At 40.8% G+C, this 15,000-nt stretch overlaps 2 protein-coding genes across 2 annotated transcripts in view; one reads left to right on the top strand and one right to left on the bottom strand.

Annotated features, from left to right (window-relative positions):
• nfatc3a (nuclear factor of activated T cells 3a) overlaps nucleotides 1-15,000 on the bottom strand; it is a 231,951-nt gene that overhangs the window by 75,833 nt on the left and 141,118 nt on the right. The window lies entirely within an intron of this gene.
• The window catches only part of esrp2 (epithelial splicing regulatory protein 2), a 48,603-nt gene that overhangs the window by 508 nt on the left and 33,095 nt on the right, over nucleotides 1-15,000 (top strand). Inside the window, exon 2 of the mRNA XM_080029282.1 lies at nucleotides 2,861-2,989. Within this exon, the coding sequence (XP_079885408.1) occupies nucleotides 2,861-2,989 (129 nt within the window). The remainder of the gene's footprint in view (nucleotides 1-2,860; nucleotides 2,990-15,000) is intronic.

Raw genomic sequence — 15,000 nt, 5'->3', positions numbered from 1 at the left:
TGTGTGTGTGTGTGTGTGTGTGTGTGTGTGTGTGTGTGTGTGTGTGTGTGTGTGTGTGTGTGTGTGTGTGTGTGTGTACCTTTTTGAATTGTCTTGACTCTTGACACACACTCTTTTTCTTTCCTCCATCATTCGTTGGTTTATTTGCTTAAGTGTTTATTGTGTGTGTGTTTGTGGCTTATTAGTATATTTTAACTTGTAGTGAACTCTCTCTGTGTGTGTGTGTGACATTCAAACCAACACGGTGTCCGCTGCAGTTGGCTTCATTAGCGCACCTTTTTACAGGTGTGTGTGTGTGCGCGCGACCTAATTAAACTAGCAGAACAGCTTGAGCGAAAACACCTTGTTGGTTTTGACATGTCTTGGCGTATTCTCCATGGGAAAAAAACACAACGCCACATTGACAATTACACGCTTTTTTACAAGCTACTAGTGTGTGTGTGTGTGTGTGTGTGTGTGTGTGTGTGTGTGTGTGTGTGTGTGTGTGTGTGTGTGTGTGTGTGTGTGTTAGTTAATTTCTTGTATGTTTGGGGGGGGTCTGGTACTTTGAATGCTTTACGAACTAGCGTTGACTTCTCACTTAAAGACGCTATAGTAGTTTTGGTTAGGGGTAGACACTGCAGGTGAATAGAGTAACACATTTTAACTTATAGATATCATAATGAAACTTTGCCAGTTGATTACTGACATTAAAACAATGATTTTTCGTATTATACATTGTTCCAGTGAATGTTAGAATACATGTGCAAATTTGGGCAATATCTAAGTAATTTTGTGTACATTGGAATACATTTTTAAAAGCTAGATTTTGGATTAACCCAGAGTTGAAATTGACAACATATTAGTGGCCAAAGCTTTTACAGAACACACTTTGGACACAGCCCTTTTTCATTTTATAAATCAAAAAATTCTATGAACAGGTCTTTTAAAAATGCATTTTCATCATGTTTTTTTAAGAACAAAATGTCTCATAAATCAGACAGTGAACAACATATGAACAAATCCTTCTGTAATAACCTTCAGAATAGTGCTGAGAATGATTATGGAAAGTTTAGTTGATGTAAGTGCTTAAGAAGTTGAGATTTTTGGTCCAGAGTATTGAAGTAAAGCTAATGTTGAGATAATGTCCGTTAAATATGGTTGTTTAGGAGAAATATACAGACGCAAACAGACAAGGTTTAGTCAAATAAACACCTGAATGTACATGTTGGACCTTTGATTTATACTAGTATGAAAGAAGACATGTTATGGAAGATACATAGACGAAAATCTCAAAATTTACCAGTTCTTTTTGCCTGCAGTGTTTAGCCTAAACTAAAGCTACTGCTCCTTAGATAAAGCATTTCAATCTACTTTGTACACAACTGAGGATGTGTTTGAAAAGCCCTACTAACGTTCTACTCATACTAAAAGCCCTACTAATGTCCTACTCATACTAAAAGCCCTACTAACGTCCTACTCATACTAATAGCCCTACTAACGTCCTACTCATACTAAAAGCTCTACTAACGTCCTACTCATACTAAAAGCCCTACTAACGTCCTACTCGTACTAAAAGCCCTACTAACGTCCTACTCATACTAATTTTGACGTCAATTTGAGTATGTTGTGTATGAGAGTTTGTGTAGGCGAGAAAAAAAATCAGATAGGGAAGATTTTTTTTCATTATGTCGAGAAATGTCAAGAATAAAGACAAATACTGCAAAATGCTATTGGAGTTAACGGGGCATTTCTGTATTTTCAGCATACTACAATTGACGTGCATGTATTGGGACATCCTACATCTTTTTTCTGGCATACTAAATAGTAGGGAAGTATGGGGATTGGAACGCAGGGAACATTTAAAATCTTCTGTGTGTGTGCCTTGATGGTTAAATCCAGTATAGTATGGATGGAGTATATACATGCTGAGTATGTAGGAGGGAGGACGTTAGTAGGGCTTTTAGTATGTAGTATATACATGCTGAGTATGTAGGAGGGAGGACGTTAGTAGGGCTTTTAGTATGTAGTATATACATGCTGAGTATGTAGGAGGGAGGATGTTAGTAGGGCTTTTAGTATGTAGTATATACATGTTGAGTATGTAGGAGGGAGGACGTTAGTAGGGCTTTTAGTATGTAGTTTATACATGTTGAGTATGTAGGAGGGAGGATCTTAGTAGGGCTTTTAGTATGTAGTATATACATGCTGAGTATGTAGGAGGGAGGACGTTAGTAGGGCTTTTAGTATGTAGTATATACATGCTGAGTATGTAGGAGGGAGGACGTTACTAGGGCTTTTTACAACACTGTCTCATTGTGGGGCTGTAACCTAATACTATAGCAGTGAAATATCCCCTGTGTTCCAGTCCCCATACGTCCATACTATTTAGTATGCCAGAAAAAGATTTAGTATATCCCAATACACTCACATCAATTGTAGTATGCTGAAAATACATAAATGCCCCACTAACTCCAATAGCATTTTGCAACATTCCATCTTTATTCTTGACATTTCTCAACATAATGAAAATAAAAATAAAAATCCTTCCTTATCTGATTTTTTTTTTCTTCTCTCTCCTGTCTGTGGCCCTAAAACTCTTCTGTACTTTAGTATGTAGTGCAGTAAAAAGACTAAAACTCTTCTGTACTTTAGTATGTAGTGCAGTAAAAAGACTAAAACTCTTCTGTACTTTAGTATGTAGTGCAGTAAAAAGACTAAAACTCTTCTGTACTTTAGTATGTAGTGCAGTAAAAAGACTAAAACTCTTCTGTACTTTAGTATGTAGTGTAGTAAAAAAGAAAAAGTATGTGATTTGGAATGCAGGAAAAAATCGTTCATGTGTGTGTGTGTACCTTGATGGTTAAATCCCCGTTCACAGGTTGGAAAGCTTCAGAAATGCCTGGTGAAGCCGGACGTGTTGGAGTTGACGGAGGAAAGCAAAGAGGAGACTGGAGTCACTGTGGATGAGCTGCTCAAAGCTGAACCACTGGACAAGGCCTTACAACAGGTAGGTTATATACACACACACACACACAGAAACTCACTCACTCACTCACTCACACACGCTCTCTCACACTCACACTCGCACGCACTCACGCACGCACTCACGCACACTCTCTCTCACACGCACACACAGAAACTCACTCACACGCGCACATACGCACGCACGCACTCACTCACTCTTTCTCTGTTGTCTTCCTTTCTGAGTGGAGTTTGAGAGCTATACTAGTTGTCTATATGCTAAACTGTTCCTGCGTTCCATATCTCATACTCTTTCTTTTTTTTCTATTCTACATACTACATCTGACCATAAAAATAATCTAGTTAGGATGCAGTAGGCATACTATTGGGACATACTTTTACTCTTTTATTTCATCATAACATGGCTCCTTGATCTTGCCTCTTGCTTTTATATCCGTCTCATCCCCGTTTGTTTTCATATGGAGGCTTCGTCGATTGATGTGACGTCACTTACTGTCTGCACTGGATTGTGGGTCAGAATCGGCCAAATAGGATGCAGTTTTCAACACTAAAAACTAAGGGTAGAGCCGGAGGTACCTACTGTATTTGGTTGGCTTGATTAGTTTGTCTCATCCCCTAAAAGCCCTTTAACACCTAACCAGAAATGTGAGGTTAAAGTGCTAAGGGTGCACAGGTGTCAGCTTGGTTTCTCCAGTGGCGGTCTGCTAGGTATGCGTCTGTTAAAACTCTTGTAAAACTTGTTTGAAATATGACATAATGGTTATGTGTCTGCAACAGTGAACTCTCTTTTAAAAGTAGTTTGGTGTTTGGGGCGCTCCGGTGGTATAGTGGATAGAGCGTATATCATATCGGCTCCGGCCTTCGTTGCAGTGGTCGCGGGTTCAAATCCGACCTGTGGACCTTTACTGCAGGTTCTCTCTCTCTCTCTCTCTCTCTCTCTCTCTCTCTCTCTCTCTCTTCTCTCTCTCTCTCTCTCTCTCTCTCTCTCTCTCTCTCCATTTCAACTCTGTACTGTCTAATAAAGCTTGAAAGTCTGCTTTTGACAACAAGCGTTCTCCGAAATCTCAGACTTTCAAGCTTTATTAGACAGTACAGAGTTGATATTCACTGATTTTGACCAAAAAGTGATTTTGACAACAAGCGTTCTCCAGAATCACTGACTACACCTTTTTTTTAACGTGAGAAAGCCTGCTAGTGGGACACACAGTTTGAAATCAGTCACTGTCTTCGAAACCTGATTTATACTACAGGGTTTTTCCTGGCTCAGAATGGGCCTTTGGGGGGTAAGAACACGGAACAACTTTTTTGGGGTCGCGAATGCAACAGTAAAGGAGAAAAGTTTGTGAATTGTAGGAGTGGGTTGGGGTTGAGAAAGGGGAGCTTCAATGATAATTTTATTTAGATTTTTTTTTTTGTTTTCATGATGGAGGGAAGCAGTAATATAAATTGAAATGCAATTAATCGCCCAGCACTACAGGAAGGAGGACTTGTATTTTATTTTATTTTATTTTTTTAACCTTTATTCATACAGGTAAATCCCATTGAGACCGAAGACTCTTTTTCAAGGGAGACCTGTTTTCCTTTCCCACGTTACCATTCACACACACACATTCATACACCGATAGCAGCAGCTAACTATCGACATTCACACGAGGCAAGGTGGGTGAAGTGTCTTGCCCAAGGACACAACAACCATGACACAGGTGGCAGGGTGGGGATTGAACCTCCAACCCTTTGATCATCAGCCGACCCGCTCTACCAACTGAGACACAGTCGCCCCATATTTGGCTCAACTAGAAACTCATTTGGAGAGGTTTTACATAGCTGAATATATTCTCAATTTCTATCATTTTGGCGCTGGTGATTTTCCTTTGGGGGGGTAGGGGGGGGGCATAACACCACTTTGGGGGGCGCCAAACATTTCTCTATGCAGGAAAAGCCCTGTACTATTATAAAACGCTCCCGAATCTCAAACTCCATTCTGAGCTCATGACACATTCAGGAGCTTATTAAACCAAACTGCTTTTTCCTCTGACAGCTTTTGGCCGTCAGCGAAATGAGACGTTGTGACAAGCCCAGGCTCTGTCTCTCTCTCCCTCTCTCCCTCCCTCTCCCTCTCTCTCTCCCTTCCTCTCTCTCTGTCTCTCTCTCTGTCTCTCTCTTCCTATCTTCCCCTCTCTCTATCTCTCTCTCTCTCTCTCTCTCTCTCTCTCTCTCTCTCTCTCTCTCTCTCTGTCTCTCTCTCTGTCTCTCTCTCTGTCTCTCTCTTCCTATCTTCCCCTCTCTCTCTCTCTCTCTCCCTCTGTCTCTCTCTCCCTCTCTGTCTCTCTCTCCCTCTCTCCCCAGGCTCTGTGTTACTGCAGCTTAAGGTTAACGTTTAGGAGTGTCATATTCCCATTATGACCTTTTTTAAGTGTGTGTGTGTGTGTGTGTGTGTGTGTGTGTGTGTGTGTGTGTGTGTGTGTGTGTGTGTGTGTGTGTGTGTGTGTGTGTGTGTGTGTGTGTGTGTGTGTGTGTGTGTGTGTGTGTGTGTGTGTGTGTGTGTGTGTGTGCTTGCTGCATTGGAATGGATTTTTTTTATTTTTAAGAACACAAACGCACAACTCAAAGTGAACACAAACAAACAACTAACATAGCGTATACTCTACTTTACAGGTTTCTAAAGACATTGTTTAAACTAAAGGTAAATGTTAAGCAGAAAATAAAAAGTCAACGAGGTGTCATGTAGGTCCCTTCAGTTCTGTTATATAGTCCAGGAAAGGCTGACATATCTGTTTAAACTTCTCTGCTTTCCCTGAAATCTCATAACGGATTTTCTCCATATATAAAGTACTAGATAAAAATGAGCCAGATGTCAAAGCAAGCGGCTCCATTATGACCTTTTAAAGAGAGAGTGTGAGTGAGTGTGCGTGTGTGTGTGTGTGTGTGCGTGTTACCTGCTCGTGTGTGTGTGTTACCTGCTTGTGTGTGTGTGTTACCTGCTTGTGTGTGTGTGTGTGTGTGTGTGTGTGTTACCTGCTCGTGTGTGTGCCTGTTCTTTCACCTTGGTTAGAAATGACAGCTAAACTGAGCTGACAGGTAGTTTGCCTGCAGATAAAGCAGCATGTTTAGTCTTGTTCCTAAATCGCGCTGCAGACATCTGTAAGGAGGGAATGTTTTAACCGTGGGACCGCACCTACGTTTCAGGCCTTTTACAGCTCTGGGGAAAATGAAGAGACCACTCCAAAATGTTCACTGTCTCTCGTTTTACTATTTATAGGCATATGTTTGAGTAGAATGAACATTTTGGTTTTATAATATAAACTACTGACAACATTTCTACCAAATTCACAATAAAAATATTGTCATTTACATCTATGTGTCAGGCCATATAGGTATAATGCTGAAGTTTGGTTAAGTTATTAGTACTTATATTATATTTATACAGCTCCGTTAAAAATGAAGAGCCCAGTCTGGATTTTTCTTCAATCTTCATCTCTACATTACTTAATGAAAATTCTCCTAATGACAATAGTTTTATTGTGAATTTGGTAGAAATGTTGTCAGTAGTTTATATTATAAAACCAAAATGTTCATTCTACTCAAACATATGCCTATAAATAGTAAAACGAGAGACACTGAACATTTGGAGTGGTCTCTCTTTTTACTCAACATATTTAGGATACAATTTTTTATTTTATTTTATGAATGAAAAAATATACATTTACTGCATGGTTTTAAAAAAGAAAATGTCTCATAAATCAGACAGTGAACAACATATGAACAAATCCTTCTGTAATAACCTTCAGAATAGTGCTGAGAATGATTATGGAAAGTTTAGTTGATGTAAGTGCTTTAGAAGGCATGTCTCTCTTGTCAGAAGGTGTGTGTGTACAAGTCGCCAAACATGTTTTTCAGACCGCGCCAGTGATTGAATGCAACAACAAAACAAGTGCTTAACATTTTTTTTTAATTTTTTTAACAGCTTTATTTTTAGATTTGTTTTTTTAAGAACACACACACACACACACACACACACACACACACACACACACTCACACTAAGCAACTAACATGGCGTACTCTACTTAACAGATTTCTAAGGACATTGTTTAAACTAAAAAAGTAAATGTTAAGCAGAAAATAAAAAGTCAACGAGGTGTCATGTAGGTCCCTTCAGTGCTGTTATATAGTCCAGGAAAGGCTTGAACATATCTGTTTAAACTTCTCTGCTTTCCCTGAAATCTCATAACGAATTTTTCACCATATGTATTGTACTTGAGTGCTCCACATTCATAATGGGATTTTTTAAACGACTAAAACACGTTAATTTATATTTTTTTTTTTCAATGAAAGAATCGCCCCACAAAAAAAGACTCTTACTTTTTGTGAAATGCAAAATTTAAATTCAAAGCATTTAGTCAAGCAATCTGTCTTTGCATGTAATAGAACAATGCACCGTGCATGGTTAGTTAAATACAGTTGGTAGGCCTAGAAATCAACCTAAAATGTCCTACATACTCTTAATTCCCATCGAAAGTTTGCAACTCTTTTTTTTTTTAGCAACAAAAATAGGTGAAAATTCCTGTGAACTTTCCATTCATTTGCGGCCTTATTGCGTTCCGAATCGCATACTCTTTCTTTTTTCTATTCTACATACTACATCCGACGATAAAAAGAATCTAGTTAGGATGCAGTAGGCATACTATTGGGACATACTTTACTCTCTTATTTCATCATAACATTGCGCCTTGATCTTGTCTCTTGCTTTTATATCCGTCGCATCCCCGTTTGTTTTCATATGGAGGCTTCGTCGATGTGACGTCACTTCACGTGCGCACTGGATTGTGGGTCAGAATTGCCCAAATAGGATGCACTTTTCAACACTAACAATCTTGGCCGCATGAAGTAGGACATCCGGGTACAACCTTTGTCTAGGGTGGTATTAGTGCTGGCATATAGTCTGGTAATTGCTTGTTATCACTTGAAAATTAGATTATTTTCTTATCAGGGAACGGCTGTGGTGAAGTGTGTATAGGGCGGTCGTCCACTGGGTTACAGGGTCGGTGGTTCGATCCCCCGTCTCCCCGCCACATGTCCAAGTGTCCCTGGGCAAAGAGACACTGAACCCTAAATGTCTCCTGATAGTTAGCTTGCACCCTGCGTGGTAGCTGCTGCTGCTGCTATCGGTGTATGAATGAATGTGTGTGTGTGAATGTGTACAAAACAATGTAAAGCGCTTTGGGTCTGTGAAAAACCAGGGAAAAGAGCTTTATAAGTGAAGAGCATTTAACTTTTATTTGGCTACAACACTCAATATATGGTCTTAGAAACCTTTAAAGGTGCAGTGTGTAATATGACTTCATCAAGAAAGTTCTACAAAGTTCTAGAATGCAACGCTCCCTGGGTAACCCCAACCCTTTAGAATAATAACAGAAGCTACAGTGGCCTTCAAGGACAAGAACAATTCAAAATTTTAAACAATGCACCTGATGACATTCCAACTATGACACTTTCAAGATGGCGGCACTAGGCCTTGGTCCAAAATATGCAGAAATATGGACATATATGAGACCCTTTCTAAGGGGAAAAAAAATAATTAAAAACATTTTTTTCAGCTATTATGCACTAAATTAAATGTACTTGTGGATATTATAATTACTTTCTACAAAATCTGCTAGGAAACAAAACCCAAAATTCTACACACTGCAGGTTTAAGTGTCCCGTGAGTTTGTTCTAAATGAGTTTTGCCTCAAAGTGACTCGGTGAAACTTGAGGCTCACTGTGGGTTAGTTTGTGTGCTGAACCTTCAAATATTAACCAACACAATCAGCCCACTCTACTCCATACCTTTGTGTCACAGATAACTTTCTCTCTCTCTCCCTCTGTCTCTCTGTGTCCCTTGCTCTCTCCACACCCCCCCCCTCTCTCCCTCTTTCTCTGTGTCTGTGTGTGTCTCTCTCTCCCTATCTGTGTGTGTGTGTGTGTGTGTGTGTGTCTCTCCCTCTTTCTGTGTATGTGTGTGTCTCTCTCCCTCTTTCTGTGTGTGTATGTGTGTCTCTCTCTCTCTCCCTCTTTCTGTGTATGTGTCTCTCTCCCTCTTTCTGTGTGTGTCTCTCTCTCTCTCTCTCTGTCTCTGTCTCTGTCTCTCTCTCTCTGTCTCTCCCTCTCTCTCTGACATATTTAAGAAAAGCTAATTTTTCCATATAATTTAAAGTGTTGTTTTTAAGCTTGCGTATTATGTCCTTTTTCGATATATTTAAAATGTTAAATATATCCAGTGATAAAGTGAATGCACCAGCTGCCTCTTAAAGGGACACTGTGTAACATTTTAAGTAATTTATTAGCTAAACTCAATATCCTCATTCATAAATATGTCCTCATTGGTGTAAAATCACCTCTGCCAATAATCTGAATTATCCACCTGAGCGGAGAATTACAAATATTAATATTACATTTTGTACATTGAGAGGGCAAGTCTTATGGAGGAATCCATGTTTTTAGAATGTCATCAGGTGCATTGTTTAGAATTTAGAATTGTTCTTGTCCTTGAAGGCCACTGAAGCTTCTGTTATTATTCTAAAGGGTTGGGGTTACCCAGGGAGCGTTGCATTCTAGAACTTTGTAGAACTTTCTTGATGATGTCATATTACACACTGCACCTTTAATGGTTTGTTCCTATTGTATTGATCTGTGTGTTGTAAGCCTACAAGGACAAACTCTCTATCAGTTATTCTTTCACTTTTTTTTTTTTTTTTTTCGTGAGCGATTTATTATGTTGTAGATTGTCCTGTTGCTGTTTTAACACTTGGCCCTACACACAGTTTACGAGCTGAACTCCATAACATTGGGATTGTAAACGCACAAGTCCAAGAACAACACACACACACTGTAAACACACACACTGTAAACGCACACACACACACACACACTGTAAAAGCACACACACACACACACACACACACACACACTGTAAACGCTCACACACACTCACACACACACACACACACACTGTAAACGCTCACACACACACACACACACACACACTGTAAACGCACAAGTCCAAGAACAACACACACACACACACACACGCTGTAAACGCTCACACTCACACACACACACACACACACTCTGTAAATGCTCACACACACACACTGTAAACACACACACACACACACACACACACACACACACACACACTGTAAACACACACACGCACACACTGTAATTATTTTTTTTTATACAGTTTTTCTTAATGCCTTTGTCATGGGTATACGCTCACCCAGGAACAACAGCTGGCGTGGTAAAAACACTACCGCTTTTGTCCAAAGGGGGCGCAAGAATGCAGTAAAGGTCCACGGGTCAGATTTGAACCCACGACCGCTGCACACACTTTTGTGTACCGTTAACACCCCTAGTTGTAATATATCTGGGCTTAGTAAAATAGCAGTGATGACATTACATGGGAGCATGTGTGTTGTATGACTGTAGCTTTCACCACATTATGGTTGCGTTCCGAATCGCATACTCTTTCTTTTTTCTATTCTACATACTACATCCGACGATAAAAAGAATCTAGTTAGGATGCAGTAGGCATACTATTGGGACATACTTTTACTCTCTTATTTCATCATAACATTGCGCCTTGATCTTGCCTCTTGCTTTTATATCCGTCGCATCCCCGTTTGTTTTCATACGGAGGCTTCGTCGATGTGACGTCACTTCACGTGCGCAATGGATTGTGGGTCAGAATCGCCCCAAATAGGATGCACTTTTCAACACTAACAATCTTGGCCGCATGAAGTAGGACATCCGGGTACTTCTAACCATCCTAAATCTGGCCACAAGAATCGGGACATCCTAAATCTTTTTTCTACCATACTATATAGTAGAAAGTATGCGATTCGGAACGCAACCTATGTTGTGTGTACGTCGCTGTGAGTGAAGGCTGGTCTAGCTATGGCTGACTTGATATGTGACAATGCAGTTTGAATAGATGTAGGACCACAGCTCTTTACTGGGACTGTTGTTTTTAACACTGCTGACTGTAACTGGTTTGGCTGCTGTATGCGGGTTAAGCAGCATGTTGTAGCCTGTAGCAAGCGCACACACGCTGACACACACACAGTGACGCACACGCTGACACACGCACAGACAGACAGACGCATATGCACACACACACACACACACACACACACACACACACACACACACACACACACACACACACACACACACACACACACACACACACACACACACACACACACACATACACACACACACATACACACACACATACACACACACACACTGTAAACAGCGTGTGACAGACTGTGTGAAGAGTACACATGGCCAACCAAACAGGTTCTCATGCAAAAGTCTACCTGTATCAACAATAGTTCTTAATCCCCCAATAGAAAAATAGGGATTTCTCAATATGTGTGTGTCTCTCAGTGTGTGTGTGTGTGTCTCTCAGTGTGTGTGTGTGTGTATGTGTGTGTGTCTCTCAGTGTGTGTGTGTGTGTGTGTGTGTCTCTCAGTGTGTGTGTACAACAATTTTTGTGAGCACCAATTTGAGTTTTAGACCTAGGATATTTTGTCCAGTTGTCACTTTGGGACAGGCCTTTAAAGGGCTGTTTGAGGGTTAACACTAGGTTTTAAGGACAGGCCTTTAAAGGGCTGTTTGAGGGTTAACACTAGGTTTTAAGGACAGGCCTTTAAAGGACTGTTTGAGGGTTAACACTAGGTTTTAAGGACAGGCCTTTAAAGGGCTGTTTGAGGGTTAACACTAGGTTTTAAGGTTCAGGTATGAATTAGGGTTATGTTAGGGTTAGTGTAAGGGTTGGGGTTAGGCATTTAGTTTTGATGGTTAGGCTAAGGGTTGGGGTTAGGCATTTAGTTTTGATGGTTAGGGTAAATGGTAAATGGTAAATGGTCTTGACTTATATAGCGCTTTCTAGCCGATTTTCTCAGCCCCAAAGCGCTTTACATATCTTACCACATTCACCCATTCATACACACACTCATACACCGATGGTAGAAGCTGCCATGCAAGGCGCTCTGAACCATCGGGAGCAATTTTGGGGTTCAGTGTCTTGCTCAGGGACACTTGGACATGTGGCGGGTAAGGGTTGGGGTTAGGCATTTAGTTGTGATGGTTAGTGTAAGGGTTGGGGTTAGGCGTTTAGTTTTGAGGGTTAGGGTCAAGGTAGCAATGGAATTAAATGAAGCCTTGAAAGTTGATTGGTCCCGCTGTCCCAACTTTTAGCGGATGACTTCCAAACCTTCTGTCTGTATAAAGCAGTGTTGGAACGGACTGTGTTACTATAGTTACTACACCCTCTGAAGTGGTATATGGACAATATTGATCTGTATGAAGTAGGAGATTGATATTAATGGTCGAATAGATGGATGTATAGATTAAGAGATTATTTTAAATTCAGAGCACCTTAAGACATTAAAGGGTCACTGTGTAGTTTCAGAGGAGGGGGTTTGTTTTCATTCACAGAGCCTGCAGCTAGTTTACTAAACATATTTTGTAATTCTTAGTATTGAATAATTCTGTCATCATAAATCAAATTATTTTGAGGAACCTGGAACCAAACGTAAAACTAGAATATGTTTGTAAACCAAACTGTGGGCCCTGCTGCTGCAAACAACAACAACAGTGAAACAGTAACTTTTCAGGAAGCTTTCTAACTTCAAACAGTGTTCCAGGGATCTACATTTTCCTGTGAGGAAAGTTTGTTTATTCAGTTATCAGAATAAACCTTAGAAAATGTTTCACTTCTCTGACACACACAAAGTTACATAGTGCACCTTTTAAATTGTGTAAAATTGCAATCAAAAATGTAGTTCTAAAACGTTTGACCTGTAGTGTATTGTAGGTGTGTCTTTTTAAAACAGTCTCCACATGGCCTGATCCCGACACTCCCTACCTCTTATCAACCTAACCTCTACACACACACACACACACACACACACACACACACACACACAGGCTACACACACACGCTGAGACACACACACAGGCTACACACACATACACACACAAACACGCTGAGACACACACAGGCTACACACACATACACACACAAACACGCTGAGACACACACAGGCTACACACAAATACTCGCTGAGGCACACACACACACACACACACACACACACACACACAAACACGCTGAGACACACACACACGCTGACACATACATACGCTGATATCTCTCACACACACAGAGGCTACACACACACGCTGACACACACACATACGCTGACATCTGACATACAGACACACGCACACACACAAACACGCTGAGACACACACACACTCTGTCAGACACACGCACACACAAACACGCTGAGACACACACACTGACAAACACACACACACTGGTTACGCTGCACAGAGCAAACTCTGATAGCAGTTTGTTCAAAGGCCACTCTGTCTCCTCCCCCTCGTGTGTGTGTGTGTGTGTGTGTGTGTGTGTGTGTGTGTGTGTGTGTGTGTGTGTGTGTGTGTGTGTGTGTGTGTGTGTGTGTGTGTGTGTGTGTGTGTGTGTGTGTGTGTGTGTGTGTGTGTGTGTGTGTGTGTGTGTGTGTGTGTGTGTTCAGAAAAAGTCCTGGAAGTATTTTGAATAATCGGTTGTTGATTTGTGAACTGAAGTCAAATAAAAAACATGGATGGATTTTTTTTCCCCGATAGTGAGATACAGAAATTATCACACATTGAAGCTTAACATTTATTTTAAGGGCCACACACACACACAGAAACACACACACACACACACACACACACACAGTGCGTTCCTTGAATTCGTAGCACTAAATGAGAAAGGCAGTCATTCCTAGATAAGATCCAATATTCAAATCCAGCTTAGTAGAAATAAAAGGTGGACTTCGGGTTTAAGCGTTGATGTACATAAGTATATACAAGTATAAATGCCTGTGTAGTGGTGAGACAAACACACACACACACAACACACACACACACACACACACACACACACACACACACACACACACACACACACACTTAGTATTGTGTCTTGTCTATACGTCTGCTGTCACTGTGAGGAGATTTGTCTTCTTCTCAACTTGTTTGCTCAGTTTTCCCCTGAGAGCAGAAAGGCCCCCCTGCCCCCCCCCCCCCCCCAACACACCACACTCACACACACACTCACACACACACACACACACACACACACACACACACACACACACACACACACACACACAGAGGAGGAGAAAGCCGAGGGTGTGTCTCTACATCTTTTAAAAACATTCTCCTTTTGTCTCAGTAATCCTGTAGCTCTAGTGATGTTCTAAGGAGGAGTTCCTTACAGCTATGAGCAAACATTAACCCTGTTATCATTACCTCTCTCTCTCTCTCTCTCTCTCTCTCTTCTCTCTCTCTCTCTCTCTCTCTCTCTCTCTCTCTCTCTCTCTTCTCTCTCTCTCTCTCATCTTCTCTCTCTCTCTCTCTCTCTCTCTCTCTCTCTCTCTCTCCTCTCTCCTTCTCTCTCTCTCTCTCACTCTCTCTCTCTCTCTCTCTCTCTCTCTCTCTCTCTCCTCTCTCTCTCTCTCACACAGCTTTAAATAGTCCTGTGTTGTTGTTATGCTCAAAAATGTGCTACTGAATCAATTAGTTTTTTTTACGCATTTAGTTTGTCAAATTTCTCTTAGTTTTACAAGACTTAACGTTACGTTAGGGGAAAGGGTGTGTGTGTACACTGGGATGTAAAGAAAGGGTATGCAAACAAATTGGACCACCTAGCTATTAATAGCAACGTGCCCGTCACAGAGCCTAGGCACTGCCAAACTGATTTTGAAATATGAACTTTCTACGTCTCGTGCCATTGCCCAATGTAAACACATGAGTAAATAAAAGATTTAATGTCAGAATCAACTGCAAAGTTTCATGATGATATCTGTAAATTAAGAATGTTACTCTATTCACCTGCAGTGTACAGACAGACAGACAGACAGACAGACAGACAGAGCCTAAGATGATATCTATAAGGTAAAAATGTTAAACCCTATTCACCCGCAGTTT

The sequence above is a fragment of the Ammodytes marinus genome (assembly GCF_949987685.1).
Source record: "Ammodytes marinus genome assembly, chromosome: 1".
Taxonomy (NCBI): Eukaryota; Metazoa; Chordata; class Actinopteri; order Uranoscopiformes; family Ammodytidae; genus Ammodytes; species Ammodytes marinus.
This window is presented reverse-complemented; position numbering and strand designations above follow the sequence as displayed.